General features: G+C 55.2%; 3 protein-coding genes across 3 annotated transcripts in view; 1 reads left to right on the top strand and 2 right to left on the bottom strand.

Moving 5' to 3' along the window:
* Positions 1 to 534: 534 nt before the first annotated feature.
* Lrrc73 (leucine rich repeat containing 73) lies at positions 535 to 3,696 on the bottom strand. The gene is made up of 6 exons (XM_021149459.2): positions 3,187 to 3,696; positions 2,459 to 2,619; positions 2,018 to 2,140; positions 1,549 to 1,649; positions 968 to 1,190; positions 535 to 845 (listed from the first exon to the last, which is right to left on the bottom strand). Exons 1-6 carry the CDS (start codon positions 3,456 to 3,458, stop codon positions 775 to 777), a joined length of 951 nt encoding a protein of 316 aa, XP_021005118.1. The 5' UTR covers positions 3,459 to 3,696; the 3' UTR covers positions 535 to 774.
* Positions 3,697 to 5,817: 2,121 nt separating this feature from the next.
* On the bottom strand, positions 5,818 to 9,824 carry Yipf3 (Yip1 domain family member 3). Its single transcript, XM_021186567.2, has 9 exons — positions 9,572 to 9,824; positions 8,808 to 9,005; positions 8,558 to 8,664; positions 7,378 to 7,423; positions 7,172 to 7,264; positions 6,909 to 7,040; positions 6,608 to 6,721; positions 6,348 to 6,471; positions 5,818 to 6,269 (listed from the first exon to the last, which is right to left on the bottom strand). The coding sequence occupies exons 1-9, from the start codon at positions 9,650 to 9,652 to the stop codon at positions 6,121 to 6,123; spliced, it is 1,044 nt and encodes a 347-aa protein (XP_021042226.1). The 5' UTR covers positions 9,653 to 9,824; the 3' UTR covers positions 5,818 to 6,120.
* Positions 9,825 to 9,847: 23 nt separating this feature from the next.
* The window catches only part of Polr1c (RNA polymerase I and III subunit C), a 4,623-nt gene continuing 3,081 nt past the window's right edge, over positions 9,848 to 11,389 (top strand). The window contains exons 1-2 of the mRNA XM_021186568.2: positions 9,848 to 10,005; positions 10,100 to 10,207. Of these exons, the coding sequence (XP_021042227.1) occupies positions 9,937 to 10,005; positions 10,100 to 10,207 (177 nt within the window). The 5' untranslated portion in view covers positions 9,848 to 9,936. The remainder of the gene's footprint in view (positions 10,006 to 10,099; positions 10,208 to 11,389) is intronic.

Below are 11,389 nucleotides of genomic sequence, written 5' to 3'. Positions count from 1 at the left end.
TTCTTGCTTTTATTGTTGCGATGGCATCTCATGTAGCCCTGGCTGGCCCTGAACTCCCAGATCCACCTGTCTGCCTCCAGAGTGCTGGGATTAAAGGTGTGCACTATCATGCCTAGCGAACACTTGGGGGCTGTGTGAGTATGCTCACTTATGGCCAGGGGCCCCCAGAGGTGGAGTCTCATGTCAACTACTGAGCAACTCTCCAGCCCTCAAGTGTTTCTAGTCCAACAGTTTCCTAGTCTCAGCCATTATTACCCCATCTGCCCGGCTTCCCTTAGCCCGAGGCACAGGGAGGAGGGGTGCACAGGTGACTGCAGGGGCTAATAAGTCTCCCAGAAGAAGGAAGGTCCAGTTCAGCCCAGCTCTTCCCTCTGTCTTCAGGTATCTGAATTCCCAGGACCTCAGGCCCTAGTCCTAGGCTGGTTTCAGAATCTGAGCTGTAGGGGTGATACCAGCCCTAAGGCTGACGAGTGGCGTTGCCAGTCCCTCCCATTGGCCATCCCCAGAGACTACAGCGGCAAGTCAGGTTGTGGAGTTTATAAAATCTGTTCCGAGCCAGCGGGTTGCAGCCAGAGCTGCCAACAAGTTCAAAGTCAGTACCCTGGGTTCAAGTCCCCGCCGCCACCCCTCAAGGCTGTTGCCCAGTGACAGCTTCCAGAGCCTCGTGCCACTACCAGGAGCTGCCAGAGCCCCAGCCAGGGCCTTTCCCTGCCCTGTGGAGGAAGGTAGTGAGGGCAGACAAATGCAATGCTGTGCAGAAGTCCAAGCGGAGAGTCACATCTCAGTCTCAGCCAACAGACTGTCCCCTAGTCCTGATGTCATTAGCACCATCTGAGACCTGGGATCTGTGGAAGGGCAGAAGGATGTTCAGGCCATCACTCATTCCTTAGTGGATATCACAAATCCCACCACCACCACCCTTATCCAACTCTTCCAGAAAGAACTCATCTTCTCTCCACGTTCTTACCACTGGGGCACATCCAGGAGCTGCCACTCCGCTGGTGGGCAGTAGGCTCCCGCCCTCTCTCCCATTCCTGGGTGTCAGCAGCCCCTCCTGCCATCTCTTCCTCTTCCTCCCCCTCAGACAGGAGGTCACAGATCTGCTGTTGCAGCTCTGGGCTAATGCTGTTCTCGGCCAACACCAGGCTCCGCAAAGCTGTTGGGTAATTTTCTACCATGTCCAGCAGAGTCTTGGGAAAGGAGAGATGTGCACAAAAAAGAGTAAACCCAGAAGAGATGTCTCAGTGGCTAAGAGCAGTGGCTGCTCTTCCTAAGGACCAGGGTTCAATTCCCACCACCCCTATCACATAACTCCAGTTCCAGGGGATCTGACACCACCTTCTGGCCGTCACAGGCATGAATGACATACAGGCAAAACAGTCATTCACATAAAATAATAAATATGCAGTTATAAAACTTAACAATAATAATTAAAACAACAACACGATTTAGGCAGTCCTTGGACCCAAACAGGCCAGCCTCGGGTATGTCCCAGACAATAACTCACCCTGTACCCTAGCTTGTCTCCAAAACATGATGGCTTCTCACCTGAGCTGACTGGTTGGTAAGCCCTGTGCCCTCCAAGTCTAGGACTTCTAGGGTACGGCTTGAGGCCACAGCTACAGCCAGCATCCCTGCCACATGGTCACCTTGGGAAAACAGAGGTCTGTTAATCCTTGCTCCAGGTCAGGACCCAGTGCCTGGACAGAAAGGGCGCAGCATCTTAAGTGAGATGAAGCAAGTCAGACCCAGATTCTGACCAAAGTTTAAAGCTACCTGTTGGTCAGATATCATGAAGGATGGTTCTCTTACAAGATCCTTGGGCACTTTCATTCATCCTCCCTCCCTTGTTACTATGGCAACTGATGATCTGAGGCTATTGGGTAGGGCGGCAGTGAACACTGAGAAGAAGCCTGGTCTACAAAGTGAGTTCCAGGACAGCCAGGGCTACATACACAGAGAAACCCTGTCTCGAAAAACCAAAGAGAGAGAGAGAGAGAAATGATCTTAAGCTCACCCAGGGGGTTGTAGTCCAGGTTGAGGACGCGGACTTGGGAGCTGTGGGCCACAGCAATGGCGAGGCGGCTCCAACCCTTGGGGGTGATGCCAGGGTTGGCGCTCAGTGTTAGCTCCTTCAGACCTAAGCAGCAGCATAGTGAGAATCCAGGATGGGTAAGGTGTGGTCCTTCTCAACCCTGTGTCTATAGGGTAACCCTAGTGGCAGGGAGCCACTCTGCCCCCAACCACAGCAGTCTAGAGCAGTTAGGGACCTACTCACGCCTCCCCTGCCTGGATCAGTTTCCACTCTGCTCAGTTTCTAAGCATCTCCCTTCCTGAGAAGGGTAAAAAGGCATTCTTACTGCACCCTCCCGGCTCTCGGCACTGGGCCACACCCCCTTCTCGGCATTTAGCCTACATCAGTCACACTAGCCCATGCACTCAGTAGGGCCCTGCTCACCAGACTTGGCCCCGTCTGGAGGGAGGAGGCCACAGATGAGGTTGATGGCTTCATCACCCAACATGCAGTCCCCCAGGTCAAGAGCCACAAGGGCAGGGTGGAGAGCCAGGGCTGGGTTCAGCAAGGCCAGTCCCGCATCTGTCAGTGGGCTCCCATGTAGGCTGAAGGTTGAGATGAGATTAATTATGTATAACCAGCCTTATCTATTTGGGAAAGTTGCCCCTCCCCGAGACAAGAATGGGAAGGAAGAATGGAAATCCTAGATTTGAAGGGATACGATGGGAAGGGAATTTGGTTTCTGGGGCAGGAACTGATGAGAACATTGCACAGGGAGGGGTGTGTGGCTAGTGGCTGCGGAGCCGGCACACATGCTCATTCTCCTCTGAGATCCTTCAGCGGGTAGTCTCCACGGGAGGTGACCCTTCCTCAGAAACGAGGGCCTTCACAATGAAGTAACTTGGGGTTGGGGTGGAGTGGGGAGGGCAGCATTCCCTAGTAGGCAGGGCTCTTTGAAGGTTGGCATGTGGAGCAAAGTCAAAGTCTAGAACTGATGCTCGTTTCTGGGAGGGTGTGGTGGACCCCGAGACGAGATGTGCATTAAGAGGATGTGCGAAGGTAGGGCGGTGGGAAAACAGGTACTGGAAAGGTAATGTGGAGACACAGGAGGTGGTAGAGGGTGTGTAGAGGGGTGCAGTGGCCGGGACCCCCTTGCGAGGGGACACACTCACAAGAGGGACTGGATGGAGCGGTTGGTCCGTAGCGCTTCTGCCAGCTGCTTGATGCGGCTGGGGCTAGACACGACGCCCAGGTTAAGGTTGAGCTGCGCCAGGGACGTGGCTCCAGCTAGGGCCCGGCAGATACGGCCGAAGTCGCGGTCGCACAGGCGACAGCCGCGCAGCGAGAGCAGGCGCACCGCGTTGTCGCGCAGGCCGCGGCAGATGTCCCGCACCTCGGCGCCTGACAGCGGCTCCCCCGAAATCTGAATGGAGCTAGGCAGCATGGTCCCCACGGCTGGGCCTCGGGGGTGCTGCCGCCGGTGTCCCGGCCTGGGCAGAAGTTGGCCCGGGGGCGGACGGGGGCGGGGCGGGGATTCAGGTCGCGGTCCCGGTTGGGGTCGCGGCCGGAGCGGAGGCAGAGGCGGAGGCGGAGGCAACGGCGGCCGCGGCGAGATCGAAAGCAGGCGCGGGCCTGGGTGCAGAGGCGCGGAAGAGAAACGGCGGGAGGCGGGGGCGGGGGCGGCCGGGGACAGAGCTGCAGCCACCCCGCGCTGGTCCTCTCCCTCGCGGCTTAAGAGGCCGCGCCCGCTCTGCGGGCCTGGGGCCCGGCAGCACGGCTCTCGGGGACAGCCGGGGCGGGATGAAGCTCAGCTTCAGCTGCTGCGCCGGAGCAGGCGGCGAGTTCCTATGGCAACGGTTGCGTCACTGGCCCTCGCCCCGCCCCCCCGTCCTTGCATGGACCAAGCGGCCGGCGCGCGATGCGTGTCTTAGGGCAAAGAATTAGGATCCGAGGGCCGGACAGCGCGGGAAGTAAGTAGAAGGATGCAGTCTCACGTGGGGAGGGTGGAGGCAAGTCACGCTCAGACAGCTTTTGATGTCACTTCGTTCTCTTTTTACTTATTCTCTGGTGCTTCTCCATTCTTAAGGTCTAAATCCGGAGACTCACCAAGACCCCGCAATCAGTCCTGCTTGGAAGTCCATAGGCTCTGTAATCCGTTCGCGCTCCGCCCCCCACACCCCAGTGACGCGTGGCGAAGCATGCGTGGGGATTCCAGTCCACAGGGACTTCCCGGTCAATACGGTGGCACGGGGCAGGATCCCTAGGGTAGGGCAGTAAAACCACCTTTATTTTTTTCTGAGACAGGGTTTCTCTGTATAGCTGTCCTGGAACTCACTTTGTAGACCAGGCTGGCCTCGAACTCAGAAATCTGTCTGCCTCTGCCTCCCAAGTGCTGAGATTAAAGGCGTGCACCACCACCGCCCCGGCTACCACCTTTGAACATACAGGAAAGTGGGGTTGCCCAAATCAAAGGGTGTCCGTTCATCCCAGAGCCGTGGGATCGGGTGGGTGGGTGGGGGCGTGTAAAGCCGCCACAGTGAAGCTGAGTTTTATCTCTGATTGCAGTGGGGGCTTCATTAGTGCAACAGGACAGTAGAGTAGACAGAGGAAGTGCCATTCTTTAAAAAAAAAAAAAAGCGAGTCAGAGGAGGGTGTGGTGGCACGCACCTTCAATCTCAGGAGGCAGAGGCAGGTGGGTCACTGAGTTCCGGGCTAGCTTGGTCTACAGAGTGAGTTTCCAGGACAGCAAGGGCTGCACTGAGAAACCCTGTCTCAAAAAATAAAAATGAAAACAAAAGAGAGTGATCCAGACCTAGACCTGTGCCTTTAATCTCAGTTTTTGTGGAGAGGCTGATGGATCTCTGGTCTACCTGGTGAGTTCCAGGAAAGGCAGAGCTACACAGGGAGACCTTATCCCACCCCTATACCCCACAGGCAGGGGGAAAATAAAAAAATAAAACACCCAGCCCTACTCCTATTGACTGTATTTAACCACTTCAGGCTTGCCGGTGTCTGCAGAATCCAGAAGAGGGCGCTAAAGTTACGAAACCCTGACCCACCCACCACGGATGCTGAGAACTGAGCTGACTCCTTGTCTTTGCAAGGGGAAAGCCTGTACACTCAGAGCCATCTCCCCACCCCTAGGTTTTATTTTTATGTTAATGCATGTGCCTGTGCAGTGAGTGCAGGCACCCTGAGGTCCTTGGAGGACCTGGAGCTAAAAGCAACTGTGAGATGGATGCTTCCCATGGATGCTGGGAACGGAAGTCTAGTCCCCTCAAAGAACAGCGCCTACATTTAACCACTGAGCAGGCTCTCCAGCAGCCTGAATTCCTTTTTTTTTTTTTTTTTTTTTTTTTGGAAACAGGGTCTCACTGTGTGGCCCTAAGTGGTTTGGAACTCTGTTGACTGGGTTGGCCTTGAAGATCCATGTTCCTGTGCACCCTGCTGGGATGAAAAGGAATGTACCACCACAGTACCACCACAAGTGGCCGGGATTTCCTTCAGTGGAGGTTAAAGGGTGCTGGTCACTAACACTTAAAAAAACAAATCAAGCCTTGTAAGACCATGCTTGGCTTCAAATGTCAGCTCGATGGGGACATTCTCTCATGATTGCCCAGGGGCAGAAGGTCCTTGTAATGATGTAAGTGGAAATTTGTCATTGTTGCCCTGGCCTCTCAAAAGGACAGCCAGCCTAGACTTATACATGAGGACTGTGGGCTGGCCTACCCATTGCTCTGTGGTGCAGTAATGGGCATCAGAACGGGTGGCAGGAGGATGGCTGCCAACAGGAGCTACAGGTCTAGACTTCAATCAGTATTTTAATTACCAAGTCTATATTTAGGACAGGAGGGGAGGAGAGAGAAAGGGGGTGAGGGCCTCAGAAGAGCTGACCCATATTCTGCACTTGGCTGCAGAGACTTGCAGTCCTAGCCGTGAGTTCCTGGTCTTGTGCCCTTCAGAAGCCAAGCCTGGTGCCCAGCAGGTGTTTAGGCAGCCACAGCCTGGTGGCTGCAGACCTCGGCACACACATCCTCAGTACTGTCCTTTAATCTTCCTCTGCCCCAGAGCTGGGGGTCAGGGCAGGCCGAGGATTTCAGAGATGGTCAATGTGACTGCAGAGTCACTGCTATTGCCTTGGCGGTAGCATTGACCACAGTGACGGGCAGCCTGGCAGCAGGGAGCACAGCAGGGATGTCTCTGGGGACCCTCTGCATGGGTGGGATGTTGGGGCCCTCCAGGGTGTCCAGGATCCCTAAAGGAGGAAGGATGGAGAATGAGTGGCCCCCAGGTCAGCTCACCCAGCCCACTCCCTCTGCAGCCCGCCACTCACCCTCTACCACTTTGTGGTAGGCGAAGTGCAGATAGAGCAGGAAGAGCATGTGCAGGGCAGCCAGCGTGCCACAGAGCAGCAGCCGCTGCGTAGGGCCCACAGTCCGCGACACCAACACTGCCACCTAGGGCCACAGGTAGACAGTTCAGAAGGCCCTGTCAAGTGAGGGATGGAGCAGACACTCCAAGCCTGGGGCAGAGCTGTCAGTGCATCCTTCTAGAGCTCTTTGTGGGGCAGACAGCAAAATCTGCTCAGCTTACCATGCGCAGGGTAGAGAGCCCACCCACCAGCAGCCAGAAGAGGTAGAAAAGGGCATGAAGGTGGATGTTATAGGTGATGAACAGGACTATGCAGTGCCCGAAGAGGCCGTAGCCCTGGAGAGAGAGACAGCACCGTCACTTGGGCTGCATAGGCCTTTGGTCCCGAGGTGGGGTATTTTAGCTCGCTGCTCCTATCCCGGTCTGCCCCCTGCTCCTTCCATCCCAGGTGTCCCCCCACCCCAGGTCCACAGATGGCAGAGTGCAGCAGACCCCCCAGCCACCCCCAGGCTCGGCTCCTTACCAGCAGTGCCAACATCTGTAGCATGGTGATCTGGGCGTTACACAGGTAGGCAAGGAAATAAATGAAGGACGAGACACCCAGCCAGTATCCGAAGCAGGTGCCTATGGCTGTGCCCATGAGGGTGCCCTCCCGCTGTGGGGTGAAAGCTCTGCTTAGGCTGAGAGACTTCTGACCTCAGCCTTACCCAGGGCCTTTTGCACAGGGCTACCCCTGCCTCACCTCCACCAGCCACCCGCCTCCCCTAAGGCCAGTGTCCTGCTTACGATAATGGTGTCAGAAGTCTTCATTCCATGCAGGAGGATGGCCACCAGTGTGAAGACCAGCATGAGAGGTCCATAGAGCTCGCCCGCGACTTTCTGTCAGGACAGTAACATGCTCACTAGAGACTGCCAGCCAGGCTTAGCTTGGTGGCCTCCCTCCCCTGCTCTGATGACACCCAGGCTTAGCTTGGTGGCCTTTCCCTCCTTACCTGGGGGAAGTTGACCATCTTGATAGGGATCATGGACTCCAGGAGCCTGGGAGAGGAGAGGAGAGGAGAGGAGAAGAGGAGAGGAGATGTGAAGCAGCACCATGTCGTGTTCTGCGGGACAGGGCCTACATCCTAACTCACGTCTCTACTGCCAGGAATGGGGCTGGCCCAGAGGACACACTGGATGGGAGGAGGGAGGCTAAAAAGGGGATGACAAAACCACTTTGTGGAAGGACAGCCCTCTGAAACTGAGCTGAGTGGTAAACCTGGAGAACCAGATTAGACCTACATGGCCTACAGAAGATGGGCGTGAAGCCCCAGGAACTGTACAACTACTGAGGGATGAGGGAAGCATCCGCTTCCTGCCTCTTCTCCATTACTATTCCAAGCAGTGAGCATTTTTCTGGAAAAATATATTTGAACTGGTATTAAAAATTCACACAGAATAAAAAAAGGGATCATTTCTTCCTGTACCTATGGCTACTGTAACTTAGGTTTTTCTTGTTTTTGGCAATGTTTCTTGGACACTATTTCCTCTGGTAAGCCTTCCCCTTTGAGCCCCACCCCCACCTTCACTGACAGATCAGGTATCATCAGGACAGTGCTCCACACAGACCAAGAACCCGTGTATACTCACTCACTGGCCCTAGCTTTTCTATCAGCTCTGCTTAGAGGACGAATGAAGAATGAAGCCAGGATTGAATCCTCCTTTTGATAAGCAGGTTAATGACTACGCTCTGGTATTCAGGTGCATGGTCTGTCTGTCTGATGCTGGGGGTGAGGGTGGGGTGGGGGGTGGAGGATAAGGGCAGCAGAGCTGCTTTTGAGGACCTGTTGGTGTTTGGGGAGACCAGCTCAGGAATAAGAATGCACTGCAGTTTCAAGAGCCACCCGAAGAGGAGAGAACTGTCTAGGAGTCCAGGTGAGGGAGGGATGAGAACAAAGTGAGTGCCGTTTAAAGGCTGGTGGTGCGGAGGGAAGCAGGGTAGGAAGGAAGAGGGGTTAGCGCACTTGAGGGGTACCTAGCCAACTGTACCTTTCACCAAGTATTCACAACATGTTCAGTTCAGTAATGGGGTTGCAAGTAGGGGAGTCCACCAGAGCTCAGAGCTCTGAGTCTGAGTGAAGTCTGGATGAGGGTCTAGATGTGAGGACAGATGGCTCAGAGAAGGCGCCTCACCTGCTTCGGACCTGGGCAGGCTCCACATCAAAGTAGGGTCTGAGGATGTCGATGTTGGCGTACAAGCTGAAGGCCCTGGAAGCCTGTCTCTTCCCTGCCTGCCACATCTGAAGGGAAATGGGTATAATGAAACTCTCGGCTCTAGATTGTTACCCAGTCTCGGCGAGATTTACGTGTGGGTCTAAGTGGAAAACCTCTATCAATTTAGGACATGCATAGGCCCTTTTTTTTTTCTCCCCCATTGGCTTACCTGATCTGCTACCTGCCGGCTCAGTTGTCCCTTAAAGCCTTTCATGCCAAGGAACTCCCCATCCTCTTCTTCTGCAGCAGCTGCATCAGCGTCTACTTCTTCCTCCCGCAGGCGCTGGTGCAGCTCACCCATGTCCTCGAAGCTGGAGCCTGAGGTATCGTCCATGTTCTCCATATCAATCACAGCCGAACCCCCACCCTGTGAAGACAATGGCTCCGAGTGAGGGGCCCTTCCATTGCATCCTCCCCGTTCTCCACTCAGCTGACAGCTTGAGGCTTTGCTCTTTCACTGCCGAGGATATGGCTTGGAACTGCCACTCTTTCAGTGGTGGCAACTCTTGGTCGCGACACTTTTGTGGTCCTGGAAACCCTACTATTTATTTTCAATCCACGTTGTTTTCCTACTTTCCACCTCAAAGCTCCCAAGAGTTGCAAAAGAGCCCATCTGCCATTCCCAACTCTCAAACAAGCCTATTTTTAGGGGGTGTCAGTGGATCCTTGCCTCCAGCCCCCACACCACGTCTGATCCAGGCAGACCTCTCAGCCCGCCTGCAGAGCCCCGGTCGGGCACAGAGAGCCGAGGCCCGCCGGAGCCCTAATTTGTCCCTTTCACGCCAGCACAAGAGCTACACCCTTCCCCGGGAAGACTCAAAGTGGACAGGCGGCGTTGCAGCGGAGCCGACCTCTAGGCCCCGCGAGAGAGAACAGCAGCCACCGTCCGGACGCCGCCAGCCCGGGGCTGTTGGCAGCAGGCGCGCTCCATACCTGGATGTTTTCTTCGAAGCCTCCCCATTCCGGGCCAGCACCATTTCGGACGCCGCTGGCCGGCGCCGCCGGAGTCGCCATGTCCCTCGAGGCTTCCCGTCGCTGGAGCTCGCGCGCGTGGGATGAGCGTGCGACCCGGGTCCGAGGGAGGGAGAGGTTCAGAGGGGCGACCGCCCGGGAAAGGTGGGGATCCGCCGGGACGCCGAAGGGAGAAACCCGGATGTTTGGCCCCACTTGACGTCCGGAAGTGAAGGACGTGGACAGAGGCGGGGCAAGATCTCGCGACATTCAAGATTGCGGGAGCCCGAGCGTTGCTGCGGAGACGCAGGCGCGGACTCGCCTCCTCTTACGGCGAGTGGCGGAAGATGGCGGCGGCTCAGGCGGTGGAGGAGATGCGGACTCGCGTGGTTCTCGGAGAGTTTGGGGTTCGCAATGTAAGAGATCGGGGCGCGGGAAGGATGAGGGCGGCACGGGGAAGGAGAGGCCTGGTGTGGAGCCTGGCCACACTGCCCTTTCTGTTGGCTCTAGGTCCACACCACGGACTTTCCCGGTAACTACGCTGGTTATGATGATGCCTGGGACCAGAACCGCTTCGAGAAGGTGGGTAGGGCTGAAGGTGCCCAGTCGACCCGAGGGGCCAGACCTCGCAGGTTGGGGTGGGGGTGGGGGGTCGCTGTTTCCATACAACACGCATGAGCTCCATGGACGGGTCAGACACGGTGGTGGTTGCTCTCGGTGGGATAATGGACCACACAGATAAGTTATTCCAGAATAATAAGATAGCGATGAAGATGGCTAGGATGTGGTCAGGAACCATTGATGCACTGAATCCAGCTAACTGAAGGGACGTAGTTAAAGGTCCGTGAAGGGAATGGCATTTGAATTAAGCTTTGAACTATGAATAAAAGTTGAGTAGTGAAGGCCTGATTGGAGCTTCATTATATATGATTTTTTTTTTCACTTTGAAAATGTTTCTGTTTAGCCCTGGGACTCTCTGTAGTCCAGGCTGGACTTGAACTCAGCCATCTACCTGCCTCTGCCTCCCATGCACCGGGATTAAAGGCATGAGCCACCACGCCCAATTTAGAATTTTTGAGTAGACTGATAACATTTTGCAATCTTGATAGCCAGGAGGGAATGAATTCTGGTGAATCTGCCAGCTAGTGTAGGCAGGCTGAAATCGGGGGCATAGATGAACTCCAGATAGTACTAACAGAGTAAGGCAGGGAGAACTAGATGATTTGGACCAGTGCTCAGGGGAGGGCAGTGTGTGAAAGGACTTTCTAACTTGAGGACCCTAAAACTTTTTCTTGATATGCGTGTTTGCCTCCATGTGTATTTGTGCACCACTGTGTGTTAGTGATCCCTGCAGTGTGAGGAGAATGTTAGGTCCCACTAGGTGCTGGGAACCCAACCCAGTTCTGCAAGGGCAGTAAATGCTCTTAATAACTGAGCCATTTCTCCAGCGGCACTGGGGAACTGTTGCTGGCTGTGTCATTTGCCAAGCAGGAGGACAAGAATGACAGGTGCCTGCTTGTGAAGTCTATGTGCTTGCTTGAGCCAGGAGCGCGGTGGAGGTCAGCCAGGGGATTAGAACCTAGGAGACAGGAACCTTTACTGTGTGTGTGGAAGGGGGAAATTTAGAAAGAATAGCAGATCAGGAAATTGGTGTGCAGATACCAAGGGAATGTAGTTGAGAAAAGTAGGTATTAAAAAAATAAAAGACAGCCGGGTGTGGTGGCGCACGCCTTTAATCCCAGCACTTGGGAGGCAGAGGCAGGCGGATTTCTGAGTTCGAGGCCAGCCTGGGCTACAAAG

The sequence above is a fragment of the Mus caroli genome, chromosome 17, assembly GCF_900094665.2.
Source record: "Mus caroli chromosome 17, CAROLI_EIJ_v1.1, whole genome shotgun sequence".
Taxonomy (NCBI): Eukaryota; Metazoa; Chordata; class Mammalia; order Rodentia; family Muridae; genus Mus; species Mus caroli.
This window is presented reverse-complemented; position numbering and strand designations above follow the sequence as displayed.